Here is a 19,718-nt window from a genome sequence, read left to right on the forward strand (position 1 = left end):
AGCCTCGCCTGACCCCAGATGTCCTCGACCACCGCCCGTCAGTGCCCACCACAGAAGAGTGAGATCTCACCCTGCCCGAGGCGCCGGTCAGCCCTCCATCCCATGCCAGCCCCAGCTCAGAGCCAACGCCTGCCCACCTGCACACACCCACACCCCTGCAAGCAGGACCCCTGCCCGACCCACTGCACCCCTTAGATGCACAGCACAGATCTTCCTGCACACCCTGCACAGGAACATTCCCCTGCAGAGATGCACCCCCATCTACTCTAATGCCTCCTGTTTACTCAAGACCAGTTCAAATATTACATCCTTCAAGAAGCTTCTCCGGACTCTCCAAATACGCCCCGACCCCCCTACACTGGCACTCAGGCTGCTCACGGCACTTTACCCGCCCGGGAAATCCCTCCACAGACGCTGAAGGGGTGCGGGAAAGGACAGGGGTGGGGAGACCGAGGGCCCGCACTGGGGGAGCAGGCAACGGCGTGCTCCTCGAAGGACCGCCGGGGGCTGATCTGTGCAGTCACGCTGCTGGCATGCGACCCTTCACAGAAATGCCGCCTACACGCTGGCTCCGCCCCGTCTCTCCAGACTCTTTCTCGAGGTGTTCCAAGCAAACGTTTGCTAACACGTCGAGCCCCCAGAACCGAGTGCACGACCGGCTGACTGGCGGGAGCGGACGGGCTACCCACTTGCAGAGTGCGGTCGCTGCCGCCGCCAGAGCCCTGGGCTCTCAGCTGGCTCAGCTCCGCCTCTGCCGACTCCTTGGCCGCCAGGGCCTCCTGCAGGCGGCGGCTCAGGATGCCCACAGCGCTCTCATAAGCCTTGTGCTTGGTCTTCATCTCCTTCTGGGCGCTGCTCAGGTCTGAGCCCAGGCGCTTCATCCTCTGCTTCTGTTCCATGATGGCCCTAGGGCGTGACAGGCGCACACAGAAGGCCACCTGAACTCACGTGCCACGAGTCCTGAGTCCTCCGAAGGACAGGCTCTCGCATCCCCCCCCCCCCCGCCCCGCCCCCGCCCCGCCCCAGCTGGCTGCTGCACCTGCCAGGCCCGATCCTGTAGCGGGGGCCTGTGCTGGCTGCCCCCCCAGGGACCAGCACAGCGCTCACGTCTGCCCTGCTCCCCTCCTGGAGGGGGTGCTCTTGGGAGGGCAGAGAACACTTCTGTCCTCCCAAACAAACTCTTCTCAGATAGCGGTAAACATCTTAACACACCTGCTTCCAAGCAACCTCCAAGGGACGAAGGCAGAGCAGGGCAGGACACGGGATATGCCACAGGGTTACAGGCCCCTGAAGGCTACCCGGCGTGCGTACACACGGCAAGAGGGATACACGCAAACGTTGGCCCTGCCTGGGGACCCGGCCAGGGGGAAAGGCGTTGCCACACGCCGCTGGCATGTAACAGACACACAAGGGGAGCGCATGTTAACCGTGAAACTATGCAGCCACGGAACTGTGGTGCGATCTGCTCTCCAGCGGTAACTTTGGAGTCTGACTTCCTTGGCTGCCTGTGAGTAGGCCCCAGCAGAGCTCAAAGCTGCTCCCGCCCACCCCTCCCGCCCGCACATGCCTCAAAGTCCACTCACTTGGTGGCTTCTTGCTGGAGCTCCTCAATTTGCTTCTTGAGCACCTCGTTGGCCTCCGTAAGAGCTACGATCTGCTCTTTATCAAACTGCAAAGACTTCAGAAGAAGAGAGGAAAAGACCAAGTGAGGAGACCAAACCTTCCCTGGGCGGCCTGACTCTCGGGACCAGCCTCCCTGAGGGCAAATGGTGCCGTTTCAGGGCCCCCCTCGAGGACAAGGGCCCTGAAGAGGACCCTGACAGACAGGCTTGCCCTTCGTATAAATGACTTCTTTAGAAAGGTCCAGGGTGCTGGAGGGAGTGCCTGGGAAGGACCGAAGGCTGGGGTGGAACCCCCTGGGATACAGCCCTCACCCACAGTCCCCAAGGACCACTACTGCCCGAGCCCCCCAGGCTCCTCTAGGCCCCCCCGTACCCGCAGGACTGAACTACAGACGGATGATGGCCTCCAGCCTCACGCTGCCTCCCACCTCACTGGCTGCCCTTTCTCATTTCTTTCTGTACGGTGAGAACCGCCTCCCGGGACAGGCTGGGTTCCCACAGCCCCGAGCACGTCAAGGAACACGTGACCTGGGTGCTGCAGGTGTTACCCCCCAGGTCCCCGGCTCCTGGTAGCTCCTCTCGTGCCCCCTTCTCCCATCTGCACCTCCCAGGCCCAGCCTGCAGCCTCACCCAGTCTGCCCACCTGGGTCCCACCTGGCCATCCAGTGGGACCTGGGAGACATCCCACAGGACGGAGCCCTTGGTCTCCCCCGGCTGTTCTGTCACCCTCTCATCTCAGGAAACACTCATCTGCAGGACAGGAGTCTGGACCGGGGTCCTTTTGCCTCCACACTCACCTCCCGCGGACCACAGGGCCCCTCACATGTCACCAGCCCCCTCCCCCGAAAGCCTAGAGCTCACAGAGCTGCTGTGGCGTCACCAGCCAGCCCAGCGCCTCCTCCCACATCGTGTCCCCCACACAGGGCTCCCGGCTTCCTGCCCGCCTCAGACTCTCCCTCAGCTCTCCCAATGCCAGTTCCCAGAGGCCGGGCCTCGCCCGTCCCTTCTTCCGTCCATCTATCCCTCCAGGACAGGGGCTCCAGGCGGGACTGGTTCCAGGCTGTCCTGCCCTCTACCCGGACACAACGCACCCCTGGGCACATCTGGCTGAATTTCCGGACCTGTAAGTGTGTCTCCATCTCGTCGCGCTCCCTCTGCACCACCTGCAGATGCCCCTCGAGGTCGGCCATCTGCTGACGGACGTGGGACCCTTCCTTCTGCAGGCGCACATGCTCCACATCCACGGACTTCTTCTCCCCTTGAACTTTAATTAACTCTTGCCTCAGCTCCTTCAGCTCTGAGTCCAGCCTCTTCTTCGTGGCCTTGAGCTCACCAATGAGCTGGTCCTTGGAGGTGGCATCCCGCCGGTAGGCCTCCACCATCACCTGCCCGATGAGACAGAAGCTGCAGCCGGGACAAGGCAGGGTCTTGGGGCTCACGCGGCTTCAACCAAAGTGCTCACCACTCGTCCACGGCATAACGCCTCTTGGACCACAGAGAACACATCCCACCAAGTCCAGGACACCACCAACTGAGGCACAGCATCATGTCACGCGCCTGAACACATCTGGGTGACGTGCACAGCAGGTGTCGCCTGGCGGCTTCACCTTCCTCGGGCCCCAGGCTCCTGACGGGCCCTCCCCCCACCTGCATCTCGGCACGACATCCAGCACCACTTCTAACTGTCCCTCGGGTCGCCCTTCCCCAAACCCTTGGTGTCGGCCACACTTCGCACTCATCCTCCGACAGCCTCCATCAGCTTTGTGGACACAGAACGTGCGTCCCCACCCTCTGCGCGAACCAGGGCTCCCTTCGGCGCCACATCGGGGCGGAACTTTCTCACAGACACGTTAACAGAAGAGTCCGTCTGTGCCGCAGCAAAGCACACGCCCTCTGACGTGACGGCAGAGTGGGATCGTGTCACAGATGCCGACCCCACTCTGAAGCCACATCCCGACCTGAGACATTAAAATACAAGAGGTGAGGCCGTCGCTTGGAATCAGTGTCTTTAAACAGCATGGCAGAGGCCTAGGTGTCGCCTTCTTCTTGACCGGTCTTGTTCTACGCAAGTGATTGAACCGCACGGGACCTTTCTCCACACTTACTGCACGTGAAGAAAACCCACAACACGTTTTTACCTTTTGTTGAAGAAACTGCTCCTTGACTTTCTGCGTCTGCTTTCTCAGAGTGGCAGCTTCCTGCTGCAGGTGCCCCACCTACAAAGGACACGCGTGCCCACACGTTACACTGTGGGAGCTCCGTCCCCCGCGCTGGCTTGACTCTGGGTCCGTGTGTCAGGAGACCCACCTCCAAGGCTGGAGAGACAGCCTCCCGGGGGACGGGGAGGCCAGCCACCAACCCACCTCCCACCTCCCTGTTTTCAGGACAGTGTCTCTGTCCACAGGGTTGCCACCAGAGACCCCACAACAATACAGGCAAAGCTCAAATGGGACGCGGAGTGCCGCCAGGGTCCGCTGGCGTCCCTCTTACTGAGCCAACAGTAAAACCACATTCAGACCCACCCAGAAGGTCCCTGACAAGTGACTGGCCCAGGGTAGTGTTCGCAGGGGAAACATGGACTCCTTTCACTCTACTTCCCAGAGGAAAACCTACACCAGTTTCCTGGCGCCGGATGCTCGGGGGTGGTGGTCTGAAGGCAAACCGTTCCCGGCCACTAACTATCGCTGTACACCCCGCAGTCCTCCTGTTCCGTGCGTGAACGTCTGCCTGGGTCGGGTCACGTCACAACGTCACGCCGTCGGCACAATGGCCCCCGAAGCGGCGAGCCGGCTCGTGTCCACACACGCCCCTCTGTCTCCCGCCCTCGCCCACTGACACGCGACCGTCCCACCACGTGTCCAGCAGGCCCCACCGCAGGCAAACAGCAGGGAAGATCCAAACGTTCTACATAACTTTTCCCGCGTCTGAGCTCTACGTCATCTGCAAACAGACGCTGGGGTTTCTCGGTAGCTTACTGTCCACACCCCACACGTGACTCGCTTTCCCGGACCCGGGCATCTACGCTGCCCGTAGTCAACGGGATGGGCAGCACGTGACCTGCAGGCGTGGGTCCCTCCCCGGCAAGCGCTCTTCCGCGTTTCCACAACCAGGAGATCAAAGACGGGACGGGACAACTGCCCTGGTTCTCACGCGTGTGGCCTCCGCTCCTAACGAAACGACAGCGGGCGCAGTACCTGGCTGGACTTGACGGCCAACTCCTGTCTCAGCTGCTCCAGAACCTGCGACGTCTCCTCGGCGCCCTCCGCCAGGCGCTGCGCTCCCCTGTCCAGCCCCTCCCCGCCGCTCCGGGCCACCTGCAGGGCCACCTCTAAGACGATCTTCTCGTTCTGCAGGGAGCGGATCGCGTCGTCCCTGGAGGCGGCCTCCTCCTGCAGCTCCTCCAGCCGGGCCTGCAGCTCGTCGTAGCGCACCTGCACGTCACCCAGGGCGCGCTCCCGGGCCTGCAGCGCCTCCTGCGCACAGGTGAGCTGCTTCAGCAGGTCGAGGTGCTCCCGCCGCAGGGCCTCAAGCTGCTGGTCTCGCTGCTGCAGCGCCAGCGTCACCTGGGAGACAGGAACCAGGGTCGGCGTCCTGCCCCGGAAGGAGAACGCCGCCCGGCCCCCTCCCCGCCGCCGCCCAGCGCACGGACACAAAGGGCTGGCACGCGCGGGGGACACCCGGCCGGCACGGCGACGGCGGCCGCTCTGATGTGACATCACAACGAGTCCGAAGGACGCGGCGCACAGACAGGCACCGCGAGGACAGCCGCACGAGGACGGCCGTGTGTGGCACCGGGGCGTCCCCACGAGGCCACGGAGGGCTTGCCTGCTCCAGCTGCTGCTCGAGGGATGCGGCCGCGGCCGCCACCTTCCGCAGCTGCTCCTTCTCGCCCTCGAACTCCTCCAGCCTCCGCTGCAGATCCTCCTCCACCATCGTCTTGGCCTCTTGAATCTGCGCAAAGGCAGCCTCCTGGTCCAACATGTCGGCCTGAGCACAGGAAACCGTGCTGTTTAAAGAGCAGGAGGACCCGCCACCCTGGGGAGAGGCCCTCGTCTGTCACCATCACGTCCCCAACCCGCAGGCAGAGGAGCCCGGGGCCAGAGGAGCCAAAGGCCGGTGACCTCCGGCCGTCCAGTCCGCTCTGCTGACCCTTGGGACCGGCTGAGGGAGAAGCCAGCAGGCAACCCGGGTTTAAGAAATGGGACGAACCGGGGTGCCCGGCTGACTCTTGACCCCAGGGTTGTGCGTCTGAGCCCTGGGTTGGGTGTTGAGATGACTTAAAGCTTTAAAAAAAAAAAAAGAAAAAGAGACGGGATAGAGTGCTGAACGACACCCCCATGGCTGCCTCTGCCGTGAAGACAGGCTGCAAGGTGTCCCTGCTTTGGGGACGTGCCACTGGGAACACTGTCACTGAGCTGGTAAAACCAGACCGAGGCTGGGGGACAAGCACGGATGGAGTTCTTTACAATTTGCTCACGCAGGTAAGATCCAACACCTACGTGTGTTTCCTGAGGAAAAACGTCAGCTTCTAACTTAAATGTTTCCAGGTCTTTGGCACCAGGCCCCTGCCATGACGCGATTCTCCTCTGTCACCCGCCGCACCCGTGAGGACACGGGGGCACGTGCGGAGAAGCAGGAGAGGGGCGAGCGCCAGTCACGGGACGCTGACTTTCCACATCCTCAGCACAGAAGCGCCAGGCCACACGCCACCCAGACCTTGTGCACCTTCCTTCCTTCTTCCCAACAAGCCTACTGAGCAGGTGTCACTGTCCTCATCTCATAAATCAAGGGAACAAGGCTCAGAGAGGGTAAGAAACGGTACAGGGCCTCACAGCTAAGGAGAACAGGTCAGAGCTACTGCCCCCACTGCCCTGGAAACAATCCGCAGGTGCAACTGGCCACATCCTAAGTCGCTCGTGTGCTCGCTGGGGGGCCAACAGAAACACAGGCTGAGCGCTCAGAGACAGGAAATGCTTACCGCTGCGAGGCTGTCAGAGACACGGCATCTCAGAGACACACGCACTACCCTCCTCCTGCCCACCTGCTAGCCAGCGCCTTCCCAACCACGGGGCCGAGTGCAGGGCTCCAGGCCCACACAGTCAGTGGAAGATAAGTCACCGCCGGCAACTCAGATCAGACAGACGGATGAGTCTCCAGTGACATGAGGAACAGAACTGCCAAACCCCGAATCGCTGTCACTTGTCCAAAAGGTTAGTTTAATAGACATCTGAATGGATAGAGTATTACTGTTTACGCACACACATCTGTAAGTTTTCTCAACCTTGACGAGTGTCGCAGCGTGAAAAGAGCAAGCCCCAGAGCTGCCCGGCCCTCACCTCGATGCCCTGGAGCTGGATGGCAATGCGCTCCTTCTCCTTGATGGATCTGTGCTGGGTTTCCGTCAGCTGGTGCGACAGGGACACGTTCTCAAGTTTCAGGTGCTCCAGGAGGCCTGCCTGGGCCATCTGTCCAACCTTCAGAGAAAAATTCCACAAGGTAGAAAGTGGCTAGATTCCAGACACAAGCACAGCCCGGCCCACCCCAGAGGCCATGAAAGCGAGGGTCCCATCCAGTGACAACCGCAGTGGAAACTGTTCCCCGGGACCCTACTACACAGGGCTCACTGCCCACCCTCCTGTCACCCATCCTGACACTGGGGCTGTCTGTGTGTGCCGAAGAGGGGCAGGCTGGCAGCCCGGAGGCCAGTGGTCAATACCCCCAAGGCTACATACGCACTTTGTAGCAAAACCTACACAGAAGTTCCTGCTGAAGGGATTATCTGAGGACCCTCAAGGTGAGGGCTCTCACCTGGATGGCAGGGACAGCAGCGGCTGGAATTTGCCCCAAAAATGACCTGTCCAACTATGACCGGCCACATCTCACGCCTTGGCCTCTCAGTGCCTAACTGTCCGAGATACTCACCGGGCTGACCCTGGCCATTCCCAGGAAGCGATCCAGCCTGGGGTCAGACCCTGGCTGTCACAGACTATTAGACCTCCTTTGACCCACCACCTCTTACAGAGAAGGTGCCCAGCTTTACAGCACAGCGTGCCAGCCCCAAGAGGGGGCTCGGTAAAGAGAAGCCAGGGGACACGGCTCTGTGACTGGACCTTCAAGCACATTACTTCCAGATACAAGGTGAACACTCGTTGACACTGTGAGATGCCACATGTGACCACAAGTTGTGAATTTTGGGGTCTCAATGGAAGCTACCCAGAACAGGAGAAGGTACCATTTGCTGGGACTGTGTTTTGTTTTGTTTTGTAAGTTTCCTTATTTCAAGGCATCCCTACACCACACGTGGGGCTCAACACGTAACTCCAAAATCAACAGTCACACGCTCTTCCAGCCGAGCTGGTCGGGTGCCCCTGCTGGGACTTGTGTTTTAAGGCAATGAAAGAATAAAAGCCACTCTGCTCTGTGCTGCCTCCTGAATGTGCCTGGCAATACTTCTGTGTTACCAGGGAAAGAGGGAGAAAACGCCCTCACCCAATCAGGAAGGCGGATCCTGGAATCTGGAGGTGCCTGAGAAAGTCAGGTACAGCTGACTCTCCTCCCCGGAGCCCCTCCTCCACTCTACCCTCCAACTTCATTTCTGACTCGGGGCAAGACACACAAATGTAGCTTCCTTAACTGTTTCGTGTCTCATGTAAAGGCACCATCACTGCAAGCTTGCGTTAACGTGCATGGTGATTTATTTCCAAGTATGTTGGAAGTATAACAAATATGTACCTGCGGGGTCCTTTACCTTGAAACATACGTAACAAATTTAAGAACATTTCTAATTCATATATTTGTAGACTGTAGATTTTTTTTTTAATGTTTATTCATTTTTGAAGGAGAGAGACAGAGTGTGAGTTGGGGGGGGGGGGGGCGCGCAGCGGGCAGAGAGAGAGGGAGACACAGAATCCAAAGCAGGCTCCAGACTCCCAAGCTGTCAGCACAAAGCCCAACGTGGGGCTCGAACCCATAAACAACGAGATCATGACCTAAGCCGAAGTTGGACGTTCAAATGACTGAGCCACCCAGGTGGCCCCCTGTCGATTTTTTTAAGTTTATTTACTCATTTTGAGAAGGAGAGAGAGTGTGCAAGTTGGAGAGGGGCAGACAGAAAGAGAGAGAGAGAGAGAGAGAGAGAGAGAGAGAGAGAGAGAGAGAGAGAGAGAAAGAATCCGAAGCAGGCTCTGCATGGTCAGGTCAGCGTGGAGCCTGATGCAGGGCTCAAACTCAAAGACCATGACACATCATGACCAGAGCTGAAGTTGTACGCTCAACCGCTGAGCCACCCAGGTGCCCCTAGATTTTGTTTTTTATGTTTATTTATTTATTTTGAGATAGTGAAGCAGGGGAGGGGCAGAGAGAGAGGAAGACACAGAATCCAAAGCAGGCTCCAGGCTCCGAGCTGTCAGCACAGAGCCTGACGCGGGGCCCAAACTCACGGACCGTGAGATCATGACCTGAGCCAAAGTCGGACGCTCAACCAACTGAACCACCCCAGCGCCCCTAGGTTTTATGTTTTAAAAGAGCATTTAGTGGAGTTAGTATTTTATATCTTCTACCTGAGAATTAAAGTTTTAGTTAGTCTATAATATTTCATCCGAACAAAGAAAACCAAAGGGAGAGAGAGCAAAACCCATGTCTGCATTCAAGAAGACAGAGGCTGACCAAAGCACCACTCAGCACCCTCCTAATCAGCCTAATTAGTCCAAGGCCCCAAGACTTGGAGCAAAGTGCCTTTCAGCCACTTGCCTGTCATCCTGACTACCTCTGGAGCACGAAGAGCCCAGAGCAAGGGGCCTTGAGGGAAAGTGCAGAGACCAGCATTCCTCTGCAGCCTGGACAGACACCTGCCCTCCCCACCCCCCAGAATCCGAGGCTGACACGCCTGCACCCCAACAAAATGGAGGGCAGTGGGAGAGCTCACGCTGCGAAGACCTGGTGGTCAAGGAGCTGGAGCAGAGACCACTCCAACCAGGAAGGGGATGCACACTGTGCCCCTTGTGTGTCAGAAACCACGTCCCAGGAGGGCAGCGACCAGGGCCCAGAGCTGGTGCCAGAGTCCCCAGACCCGGGCAGACGTGGGTCTGAGAGCTGGGTTCAAACCACGACAGGCGCCCCCCAGGGGGGGCTCGTCACAGAACGAAAAATGATGCAGCAGAAGCTGTAAGACCCCTTGTGTCAGAAGGTCACGGACAGCGGCTGCTCCGCAGGCTGGAGAAGCAGCTAAATGAGCGGCGAGCAGACTTTATCTAAAGGCAACCGTGAGACCTGAGAACAGAAGGACTTAATTTAGGGAAAAGGCCAGGGTCCCACACGAGACTCGTCCGGGGCCGTACCTGGATGTGGGCCATCTCGCCCTGCAGTCGGACCCGGGCCTCCTGCGCCAGGGCGAGCTGCTGCTGGTACCACTGCCGCACGTGCTGCAGAGACGCGATCTCGGCCTGGGACGCCTTCAACTTGCTGCTCAGCGTGGTCCGCTCCAGCTGCACCTGCTGTAGCTGGCTCTGCAGGCCCGTCATCTGCTGTCGCAGGTCGTGCACTGAAGACAAGCACAGCAGCTCAGGGCACCCACTCCTCAGGAGCCCGCAGCTCCGCACCGACGCCCCACGCAGACTCGGTGTCTCCCCGCGGACGCCCCACACGGTGTCCGTCTCTCCACACGGACGCCCCACGCAGACTCGGTGTCTCTGCAGAGGTCACACCGCAGTTGTGGATGCTGAACTGTGGCTCCCGGAGAAATACAGGAGTGAACGGATCAATATACAACCTTGTCTCGTGAGCTTGTGTACAAAGGCATTTTACCTAATCTGTACTTTTGGCCCATCGATACTGAACTCACAGCCAACAGCACCGTAATTCATGCCCGAAGGAAGCTCACCGAACACACGGAACTTCCTCTGTGAGACACGTCACAGACGTCTCACACTTAAGAGCACAAGATAGTGCTTGGACTTCACTTTAAATACAAAACCTCCCTACAAAGCACAAAGACGCAGAGGCTCTGACACTAGACCGGACAAGGGCACCCGCTCACACAGGAGAGCAGAGCACCGCCTCACCCCCTCAGCGGGAAGCGTGAATGTCAAGCGGCGCCAGCCGTGCTCAGCGCTGCACCTGCCTGCGACGGACTGTCCTGCTTCAGGGTTACCGACAAATCTGAGCGTGCCCGTGAACGCATAACTACAGACCTGTGGGTACCGAGGGCCAACTGCGTGCCCGCAAAGCCACTGTGGGCGCCCAGGCGGCACCTGGTATCGTGCTAAGTGCTAATTGCACCAAAACCTGGCTCACTGACGTGGTCAACTCTTGCCACTGATGAGGGCAGAGTGGAAGGAAAGGGGGCAGGAAGTCACGGATGACCTAAATCACAGTGCAAACCAAAGTGGCCAAGTATTAAGAAAAACACCTACCATTCTAAAGACAGTTCCCAAAAATTAAAAAACAAGAAACCATCTCAGTTTAAGAGGATCCACGACCTCTTGTCTGAAATTCTTGGGGCCTGATGTGTTTCAGAGTTCAGACTGCCAGCACCTCAGAAAGGCGACCCCAGCGAGAACCACAGGAGACACGCCGTCAGCTCCACGAGGGCGTCCACACCGCACTGCGGCCCTGTGTGAGTGCGGTCAGTGCTGCTGCCCGACGGGCTTTGGTCATCAGGCCTCGCAACCCAGACTTAACAATTATCTTGGTGCTCAGAACTTCCCGGATTTTATAATTTTCTTAAGGGACTGCGTATCAGGAAATGCCCGAAGACCGAAAACAGTCGATGGCGTGTTTCTCGGCCAAGCAGTTTCTTCTTTCTGGTGCCAGAAAAGTCTCTGTCACAGCACTCTGTCACTCTTTGTTTTCTGTCATCACATCTGAAGCCCCGTCTCACGGCCTTGTGGCCCTCCAGAGCAGCCCCCCAAGCCACCCCTCTGTTCTGCGAGGGGAACCTCGTCTGCCTGGCCTGCACCAGAGGCTGTGAGGTCTGGGCCAACCGTGGCTCTCCGCTGCCCCCTGCCCTGCCCCTCCACCTCCCGTCAGCCAGCATGGAGGTGCTGCGAGCACGCGGGCGGTGCTGGGCACCCGGCGGGGTGTGCAGCACACGCCCCAGGATGAGAAGACGGCGCGAGGACAGGGCTACAACAGGTTCTCTGTGCACGGCCTGCCGCCACGTCCCTCCGACACCAGCGTCCCACTCGTCTCTCCCTCCCGAGGGGACTCCCACAGAGATCCACCACCGCCAAAAGCTGCACTTAACGTAGGAAATACAAAGGTTTACTCATCAACAGTGTCGGTTTTCAATCTTTGAAGCACAACCTGCCATTCTGAGGAAAAAGCGAGCAGCGCCAGCCCCCGCACGACAGGCTTTGAAGGCAGAGCAAGGTAAGTAACCTTACTACCAACTAGCAAGCGTCTAGAGTTCGCTTCCAAGACCTAAGTCGCTCCGCCCCCCACCTGCCGCGCTCACCTGTGTTGTCCTTGCTGAGGATGCTTCTCTGCATCTCTTCCACCTTGGCCACGAGTCGCTGGTACTGCTCCTCGGCCAGCCGCAGGTCGCTGTTGGACGATGCCAGGCTGGCGTTCTTGGCTTCCAGCATGTTCTGCAGGTCAGTCATTGCTCGCTCCAGGTCCCAGCAAGACTGCTTCAAGGTGTCCACCTCCGAACTGAGCGAGTCCTGCTTCTGCTGGCTGCTGTGGCTCTGCTCCACCTGCGCCTGCAGCCTCGTGCTCAGGGCGGCCAGCTGCGCCTGGAGCTCCGCCTTCTCTTTAAGTGCCTGCACAGACCCCCAACCGGAAAGCGACTCTCAGACGGGTCACTGCCGCCGGTGCGTTAAGAGCGCCACCGAGAGGCACCGGGGAGACTCAGAGGGAAGCACCGTGTCTCCTGGGCTCGCAGCTGCTCTCGCCCCCACCGCTCTCCCGGGAGGAGGCAGGTCCTCCACACAGGCCTGAGGGGCAGGAGGGGTGACCAGAGCCGCTCACGCTCTGCGCAGCAGCGCCCGAGCTGTGCGAGCACCCGCTCGCCCACGAGGACGTCGGAAAACACATTCGTTCAAAAAAGAAACGAGCGCAGCACGGCGCACACGCACACACCCCAAGAAAGGACACCGGGCCCGCTGAGGGAGCCCCACGACGAGTGCCGTCAGATTCAGATCTGGGACCGAGCCTCCCGGGAAGGGCCCCCTGCTACTGCGCACGAGGGGCTCTGAGGGGCTCCAGCCGGAGCCGCTGGGCATGGGGCAGCCCGAGGCCCGGCCCGGCGCTGGGCGGCGGCACCGCAGGGACACGGTCGGTAGGACCAAGGGGGAGTGAGCGGGAGGTGGGGCCTCCACGAGCAGAGGCCTCCGGGCAGCAGAGAACGTCCGAGAGACGGCGGGAAGGCGCGTGCCCTGTCTGCCATCAGCATCTCCCGCCCACCCAGAAGTCCATCTGCGAGACGTGTGGACGGGAATCCCAAAGTGCAAAGACGGGCAGACAAGCGCACACCAACACGCGTGAGGGGAAAACCAACATGAGGAAGACGAACGTCAAATTCCGCAAACGGGACGACAAATACCCCAAAAATCCGGTTAGGTGAGCAAACACAATGAGATTTTGCAATAACAACAACTTGGATTTTAACAGGGCGGCCAGAAAGGATCACACCCGCCACAATCCACACAACTCAAGAGCAAGTCGGTATCCTAGGAGGGCAAGAAGGTAAAGTAAAATAAACACAACCAAAGGTTCCTACATCACTCACGGGCCGGAGGTGCAAATGAAGCAGAAATGCGCTGGATGAGGTTCTACAGGGACAGTGACAACCATGTGCCACCACAATTCACCTTGAAATCGCAGCGACCACCACCAGGTTTACGTGCACAGAGGGGTCGGTCTGCGTCCCTGGACCAGGTCATGCAACAAACCACACCAGGCTCGAGAGGAAGCTATTCCCGCCACGAGCCGCTGCCCCACACCCTGTGCTGGGACGCGCTCCTGAAAGACACCCATGCTGCCGCGACACTGCCTCTGTGCCCGTGTGTCCCCTGCTCCCCACACCAAATGGACACAGCTGAATTCAACTCAACAGATTTACCCCACTTGCCAAGGAAAACTGAAAATTAAGGGGCAGAAACGGTTTTCAGGAGTAGACTGAACAGATACAGCAAAGCTCACATCAGAAAAGGCAGAACCCGCAGCAGAAAGTGTTAAAGGGGCAAAGATGACACTTTTACCAGTGTCTTTTACGGTGAGACCCGCCAACGGGACCGTCGGGCCCGCATCCCAGAGTCAGGACCGACATACAGGGAGACACCGAGCCACGCAGGCGGACAAAGGGTGAGGACACAGAGGACTGAGCACCCAGCCCGCAGGCCGCGCACATGCGCCCCGAAGCCGTGGCGCCTTGCCGGCCTCCAGCGTCCGTTACCTGACTGGCCTCTAAAGACAACGCCTCCAGCTGACCCTCGAGTCTCATCTTGTCTTTCAGGGCCTGCAGCACTGCGTCGTGGGTCTCCGCGGCGGAGCTTTCCAGGGACACGCTGGGGGACAAAGGCACAGAGCATCAGGCGCCAGCTCTCCTCACGCATCCAGAGTCTCTGGGCTCCCCACACCGCCGCTCCAGTCCCCGCCACACTATAAATACAGTTAGAAGGTTTCAGTGGACCACTAACGCTCTTACAAACGCTCCCAAGAAACCCTCTGGGGAGCTGGTCAGCCCAGGGAAGTATCCGTGCAGCTTTAGACACGAGTCTACGTAAATACTGGAAACAGCATCCCTCAACACTGGACGCGGTTCCTGACCTGCTCCCACGTCTTACGGAACGACAGAGTTGTGTATACAGAAACGTTACACACTCAGGACGTGACGAGGAGAAACCCAGCACCGCCGGTCGGCTCTGGCGGTGGAGGGAGCACCCACCTGCTGCAGATGCTGTCTGTCCGGCTCCGCGTCTCCCCGTTGACCTCCCGTCCCTGGTCCTGGTGCTCGGCCGCCGCAGCCTGGAGGACATCCGTGATGGAGGGGAACTGGCCCAGGGCAGCGGCGGCGATCTCCTGGCCGTTGACCACATAGGAAGCGTCGCGAGTGCCCACGGGGTCCACCAGAAGCCCGCGCGTCCCACGGGTAGACACGCTGCTGAGGGAGGAACTGTCGCTCTCGTTCCCGTCAGCCTCGGACATGTTGTCGCCCGTCAGGGACGCGTTCTCCAGGTGGTCCTCGGCCTCAGGACACGGGCTGACCTCGGACACTACTGATGTCACGCTGCTCCGGCTCTGCTTCAGGGCGCCCCCGGCAGCGTCTGCGGCCGGAGCGTTCCCACCACAGCTCCCGGCACTGGAGTCTTCAGTTTTGTAATCGGCCAGAGACCGGATTTTGCTTGGTTTGGAACTTCTTTTCCCCTTGGGATGCGCCAGGAGCCCCAGGCTGCCCACCTTCGGCCCTCGGGGGACACTGGTGCGCAGGAAGGAGTACTCCTTTGTCAGAGCCACCGGGCTGGCACGGGGCAGGGCCTCCGGGTTCAGCATGAGCTCCGGGTCGAGCGTGCTGGACAGTCGTGCTCTGGCCGCAGGCTGACTGCACTGGGGAGGAAACCAAAGTACAGAAATCACGTCTATGGGGCGCCTGGGTGGCGCAGTCGGTTAAGCGTCCGACTTCAGCCAGGTCACGATCTCGCGGTCCGTGAGTTCGAGCCCCGCGTCAGGCTCCGGGGCTGATGGCTCGGAGCCTGGAGCCTGTTTCCGATTCTGTGTCTCCCTCTCTCTCTGCCCCTCCCCCGTTCATGCTCTGTCTCTCTCTGTCCCAAAAATAAATTAAAAATGTTGAAAAAAAATTAAAAAAAAAAAAAAAAAAAAAAAAAAAGAAATCACGTCTACGAGTGACAGCAGCGTTCAAACCTCGCGGCCCGAAAGGCTGCACCGGCCACCCTCCCTGCGCCAGCCCCGGGCACACGCCCCACACGACCAGGACCGCACAGCATTCCCACGTATCCGGCAGGCAGGGCCTCACAAAGCTGTCCCGTCAGCCCTGCGCACGCACTCGTCTCGACAGGCTCAACCACGTCCAGATCCAAAGCGGCCCTGCTGGGTCACAGCCACCTGAGACGTACGATCACTCAGGGGCTAAGGAGCCACGCGTCCAGGTATGCACACCTGCTCGCGCCGGACCGCTTGAGATTCCAAACCACTGCCATTTTAATGTGATTCTTAGATATTTTATCATGCTGTTGCCATAGATATTCTCTTTTCCCACTAATTTTATAACTAGCCATATTAGGCTAACTGTTGATTTTTTATACTTGTCTTTTCAACTGACGATTTTCTGAACCCTCATTATTTTAATAATTTAAAATACATTTTAAGGTTTGTTTTATTTTTGAGAAAGGGGGGGGAGAGAGAGAGAGAGAGAGAGAGAGAGGGAGAGAGAGCAAGCACGCGCGCACAAGCAGGGGAGAGGCAGAGAGATGGGGGGGACAGAGGATCCGAAGGGGGCTTCACGCTGTCAGCACAGATCCCGACACGGGGCTCGAACTCACCAACTGTGAGATCATGACCTGAGCCGAAGTCAGATGCTCAACCTACTGAACCACCCAGTGCCCTTATTTTATAATATTTTAATATATTATAATTTTTTTCACTTGATTCTCTAGAGTTTTCCAAGGCATTACCAATACCTGCAAATAACATTTCTCCTCTTTTTCAATATTTGTATCTCTTATTTCTTTTTCTTACATTATTACTTCAGCTAGAACTTCCCTAACGGCTTTGAATGAGACAAAGGATGACAGAAGATAGTGTTCCTTGATGCTATTTCAAAATGACTTTCTCTTAGAGACATAGCCAATCCTAGGTTTACTCCACAAAGTCAGTGCTATCCCAACAGGGCAGGGGGTCAAGGAGGAGAAAGGGAACCATCTCAAAATGATCCTGGGATGTGACGAGAAGAATACCAACTAGTGAGCAAACATAGCTAAAAGAGACGGGGCGCCTGGCGGTTCAGTCGGTCAAGCACACAACCTCAGCTCAGGTCTTAATCTCACAGCTCATGGGCTCGAGCCCGTACCGGGCTCTGTGCTGGCAATGCGGAGCCTGCTTGGGATTCTCTCTCACTCCTCTCTCTCTGCCCCTCCCCCACCCATGCTTTCTCGCTCTCTCAAAAATAAATAAACTTTAAAAAAAAAAAAGAAAAATGAACAAAGACTGACACAAACACGCAAACAACTAACACGTAAAAGGTGCTCCCCGACAGGAGGTACTGTTGCTTTCACCTGTCGGAGGACAAAAGCTCAGTGTTTGTTGTTTTAACGTTGCCAAGGATGGCCAACACTCACAGTCTCATCCCTGCTAACGGGGGTATAAACCAGTCCAGCCTAGCCAGAGCACACTGAATATCCAACTAACAAACACATAAAGCCTTTTCCCAATAATGTGAAAATCAACGATTTGCCCACAAGAATATAACCAAGACGCAAAACGTTCACTGCGGCATTGTTTGCAATTTCAAAAATGTAGCAACAACCGGAATGCTGACCACGAGGTTGGTTAAGGAAATGCGGGTAGACTACTGCATAGGGTGAGGCGGCCCCCACTCTGCACTCAGGACACAGGGAGGAAGGCAGCATGGAGAACTTCTCATCATCTACGCCATGTGAGGATGACGTCTGAACTACGCTCCTCACGTAAACGAAATATTCCTAAAGAAATACCCTTCTGTTTCTCCTTCAGTAGTTTTTGTTCACTTGTTTTGCGTATTTTGACTTTTCACAAACACCTTTTCAGCAGCTACTGAGATGATCCTAGGCCCCTTCACGTGGACCTACCCCCATAACCCACGATGAGGTCTGGCAGATTCTCCCAGTCTGAACCAACCTCAAAACACCTCTCCTGCAGTCATGGATACGCAGACAGGTGGTGCGGACTGGTCGTGAGCACGTCACACGCCGCACACACGGGCCTCTGCACTCACACAGGCAGCCACGGACCCCAGTGCAGCCAGATGTTCAGCTCTAAGCTTCGGTGACAGCCGTGCGGTGCCAGGCCGTGGGGACTGACTGAGACTCCGGTCCTCACACCGGACCGCGCCTCCCCAGGCTGCATTCTGCCCCAGCTGGCCCTGCCCCAGCATCTTGCAGCCACCCTGCCTTCCTCGCTTCTGAGCAAGCAGGGATCATAACTTGGTCAGACCAACATGTGACAGACACAATGCCTGTTTCCATCACTTTGAGAGCGGGTATGTTACTGAGGGCTAAGAAAGTATCCTTCCATGTAAAGTTATTATTTATTTAAGTAATCTCTACACCCAACATGGGACTCAAACTCATGACCCTGAGATCAAGAATCACATGCTCTTCTGACTGAGCCAGCCAGAAGCCCCCAAAAGTATCCTTCCATTTAAACCACCAGTTATGAGGCGCCTGGGTGGCTCAGCCGGTTCAGCCATCTGATCATTGGTTTCGGCTCAGGTCATGATCTCACAGCTTGTGGCTCAAACCACATGTTGGGCTCTGTGCTAACAGCTCAGAGCCTGGAGCCTGCTTGGGAGTCTCTCTCTCCCTCTCTGCCCCTCCCCCTTCACTCGTGTGTGTGTGTGTGTGTGTGTGTGTGTGTGTGTGTCTCAAAAAAAAACAAAAAAACTTTTAAACCACCCGTGTTATGTGTATATCATATAATTTTTTAAGACAAAGAGTGATGCTAAATTTCACATTTAGAATCCTACACTGAACTCCTGACATATTAATCACCTAATGTTGCATGAAACCACACAGGCCTCTAGAAGATAGAGTGTGGACAGGCCCTTGAGAAGGGGAGTGTGGATGATCCCAGGGTCGTGGGATAGAGCCCCGCGTCAGGCTCTGTGCTGGGCACAGAGCCTACTTAGGATTCTCTATCTCCCTCTGCTCCTCCCCCGCTCATGCTCTCACACACACACACACACACACACACACACACACACACACACACGGAGACTCACTCTTTCCTGCTGGCGCTTCACCCTGTACTGTTTGAGCTGTTCTTCGAGCCGTCTCCGAGCCTGAAGTCGGACCTGCTCCTCCTTCTCCAGGGGCAGGGAAGCCTCTGTTGAACCTGCCGTGGAGGAACGACCACTTAGTGACTCGTGACGCATGAGGGCACAGAGGACAAACCAGAACAGTGGCTTGGCTGTTCCCATTCAACTACCAATTAAATATGATTTAGCTCCAAACAACACACAGCCGTCCAGTTTGAAAGAGCTATTTCCAGATGGAGACAATTGTGAGCTTCGGACACCGACCACAGACCAGACGTGCCCGGTCAAAGACTCACCGGTTGAGCACAGGGTCTGTGCTCACAGTTCCCTAGAGGCGTCCAGCTGGGAAAATGGACACAGGTCACCCGTGGACTTGTAGTAACAAGATAAGTAAATCTGAAGTCAGTGCCAGAGCCGATGTTCTGAGGTTCAGGGACCCTCAGCTCCCACTTGGCTCCAACCACGCTTGTGACTTCACATAGGCGCACACAGAGAGCAGTGCCAATGGAGCGGGGCCCAGGGACGGGGGACATGAGCCACCCTGGCATGTGGCCACGGTCACCAGACGTGCCTTCTTCACATGGTTACATCTAGGGACACAATCTGACCCACAGCTTGTCTAAATCCCTACAGTGAGTCATGTTACAGTACAGCTTTGCAAAATCAGAAGGTTCTCATACAAGCAGTGCTCAGAGGTTACTCACTAGGGAAAAGCACTGTCACAGGGACGCATTCGGGACTCACCTGAAAGTGAAGGCCACGCAGGTGTCCCTGCGAGGCCTGGGGCTGGTTACCTCAGTTTCCTGACAGAGGCGGCTCCAGGGCAGGGGCCATGCTCGAGGACAGAAGGGGAAATGACAACTTTTGGGGCCAACAACAGATTTTAAAATATCTCAAAACCCCAATCTTTATTTTGGGTAATAAAAGGGCTGAATAGAAAGCAAAAGGCACAATGGCCCCAGGGTTCTTTCACACACAGCAGACGTGTAGACGTGTACACAGCACGCCGCCACGCACACAGGCAGGGTCGGCTGCTGCGCTGAGAGCAGGAAAATGTCACAATTTAACCACTTTATAGACCGCATCATCTTCAGATGTGGATTCTGAGGAGATCAGCAGCCGTTGTC

At 57.3% G+C, this 19,718-nt stretch overlaps 1 protein-coding gene across 1 annotated transcript in view; it reads right to left on the reverse strand.

The window, feature by feature from the left end:
• The window catches only part of GOLGA3 (golgin A3), a 44,475-nt gene that overhangs the window by 13,623 nt on the left and 11,134 nt on the right, over positions 1-19,718 (reverse strand). The window contains exons 4-15 of the mRNA XM_058691570.1: positions 18,556-18,668; positions 14,509-15,167; positions 14,017-14,128; positions 12,076-12,382; positions 9,959-10,161; positions 6,959-7,096; positions 5,448-5,609; positions 4,817-5,185; positions 3,761-3,838; positions 2,744-3,007; positions 1,584-1,678; positions 690-906 (exon numbers count right to left, since the gene is read on the reverse strand). Coding sequence (XP_058547553.1) covers positions 690-906; positions 1,584-1,678; positions 2,744-3,007; positions 3,761-3,838; positions 4,817-5,185; positions 5,448-5,609; positions 6,959-7,096; positions 9,959-10,161; positions 12,076-12,382; positions 14,017-14,128; positions 14,509-15,167; positions 18,556-18,668 — 2,717 coding nt within the window. The remainder of the gene's footprint in view (positions 1-689; positions 907-1,583; positions 1,679-2,743; positions 3,008-3,760; positions 3,839-4,816; positions 5,186-5,447; positions 5,610-6,958; positions 7,097-9,958; positions 10,162-12,075; positions 12,383-14,016; positions 14,129-14,508; positions 15,168-18,555; positions 18,669-19,718) is intronic.

This window comes from Neofelis nebulosa, chromosome 11, assembly GCF_028018385.1.
Source record: "Neofelis nebulosa isolate mNeoNeb1 chromosome 11, mNeoNeb1.pri, whole genome shotgun sequence".
NCBI lineage: Eukaryota > Metazoa > Chordata > Mammalia > Carnivora > Felidae > Neofelis > Neofelis nebulosa.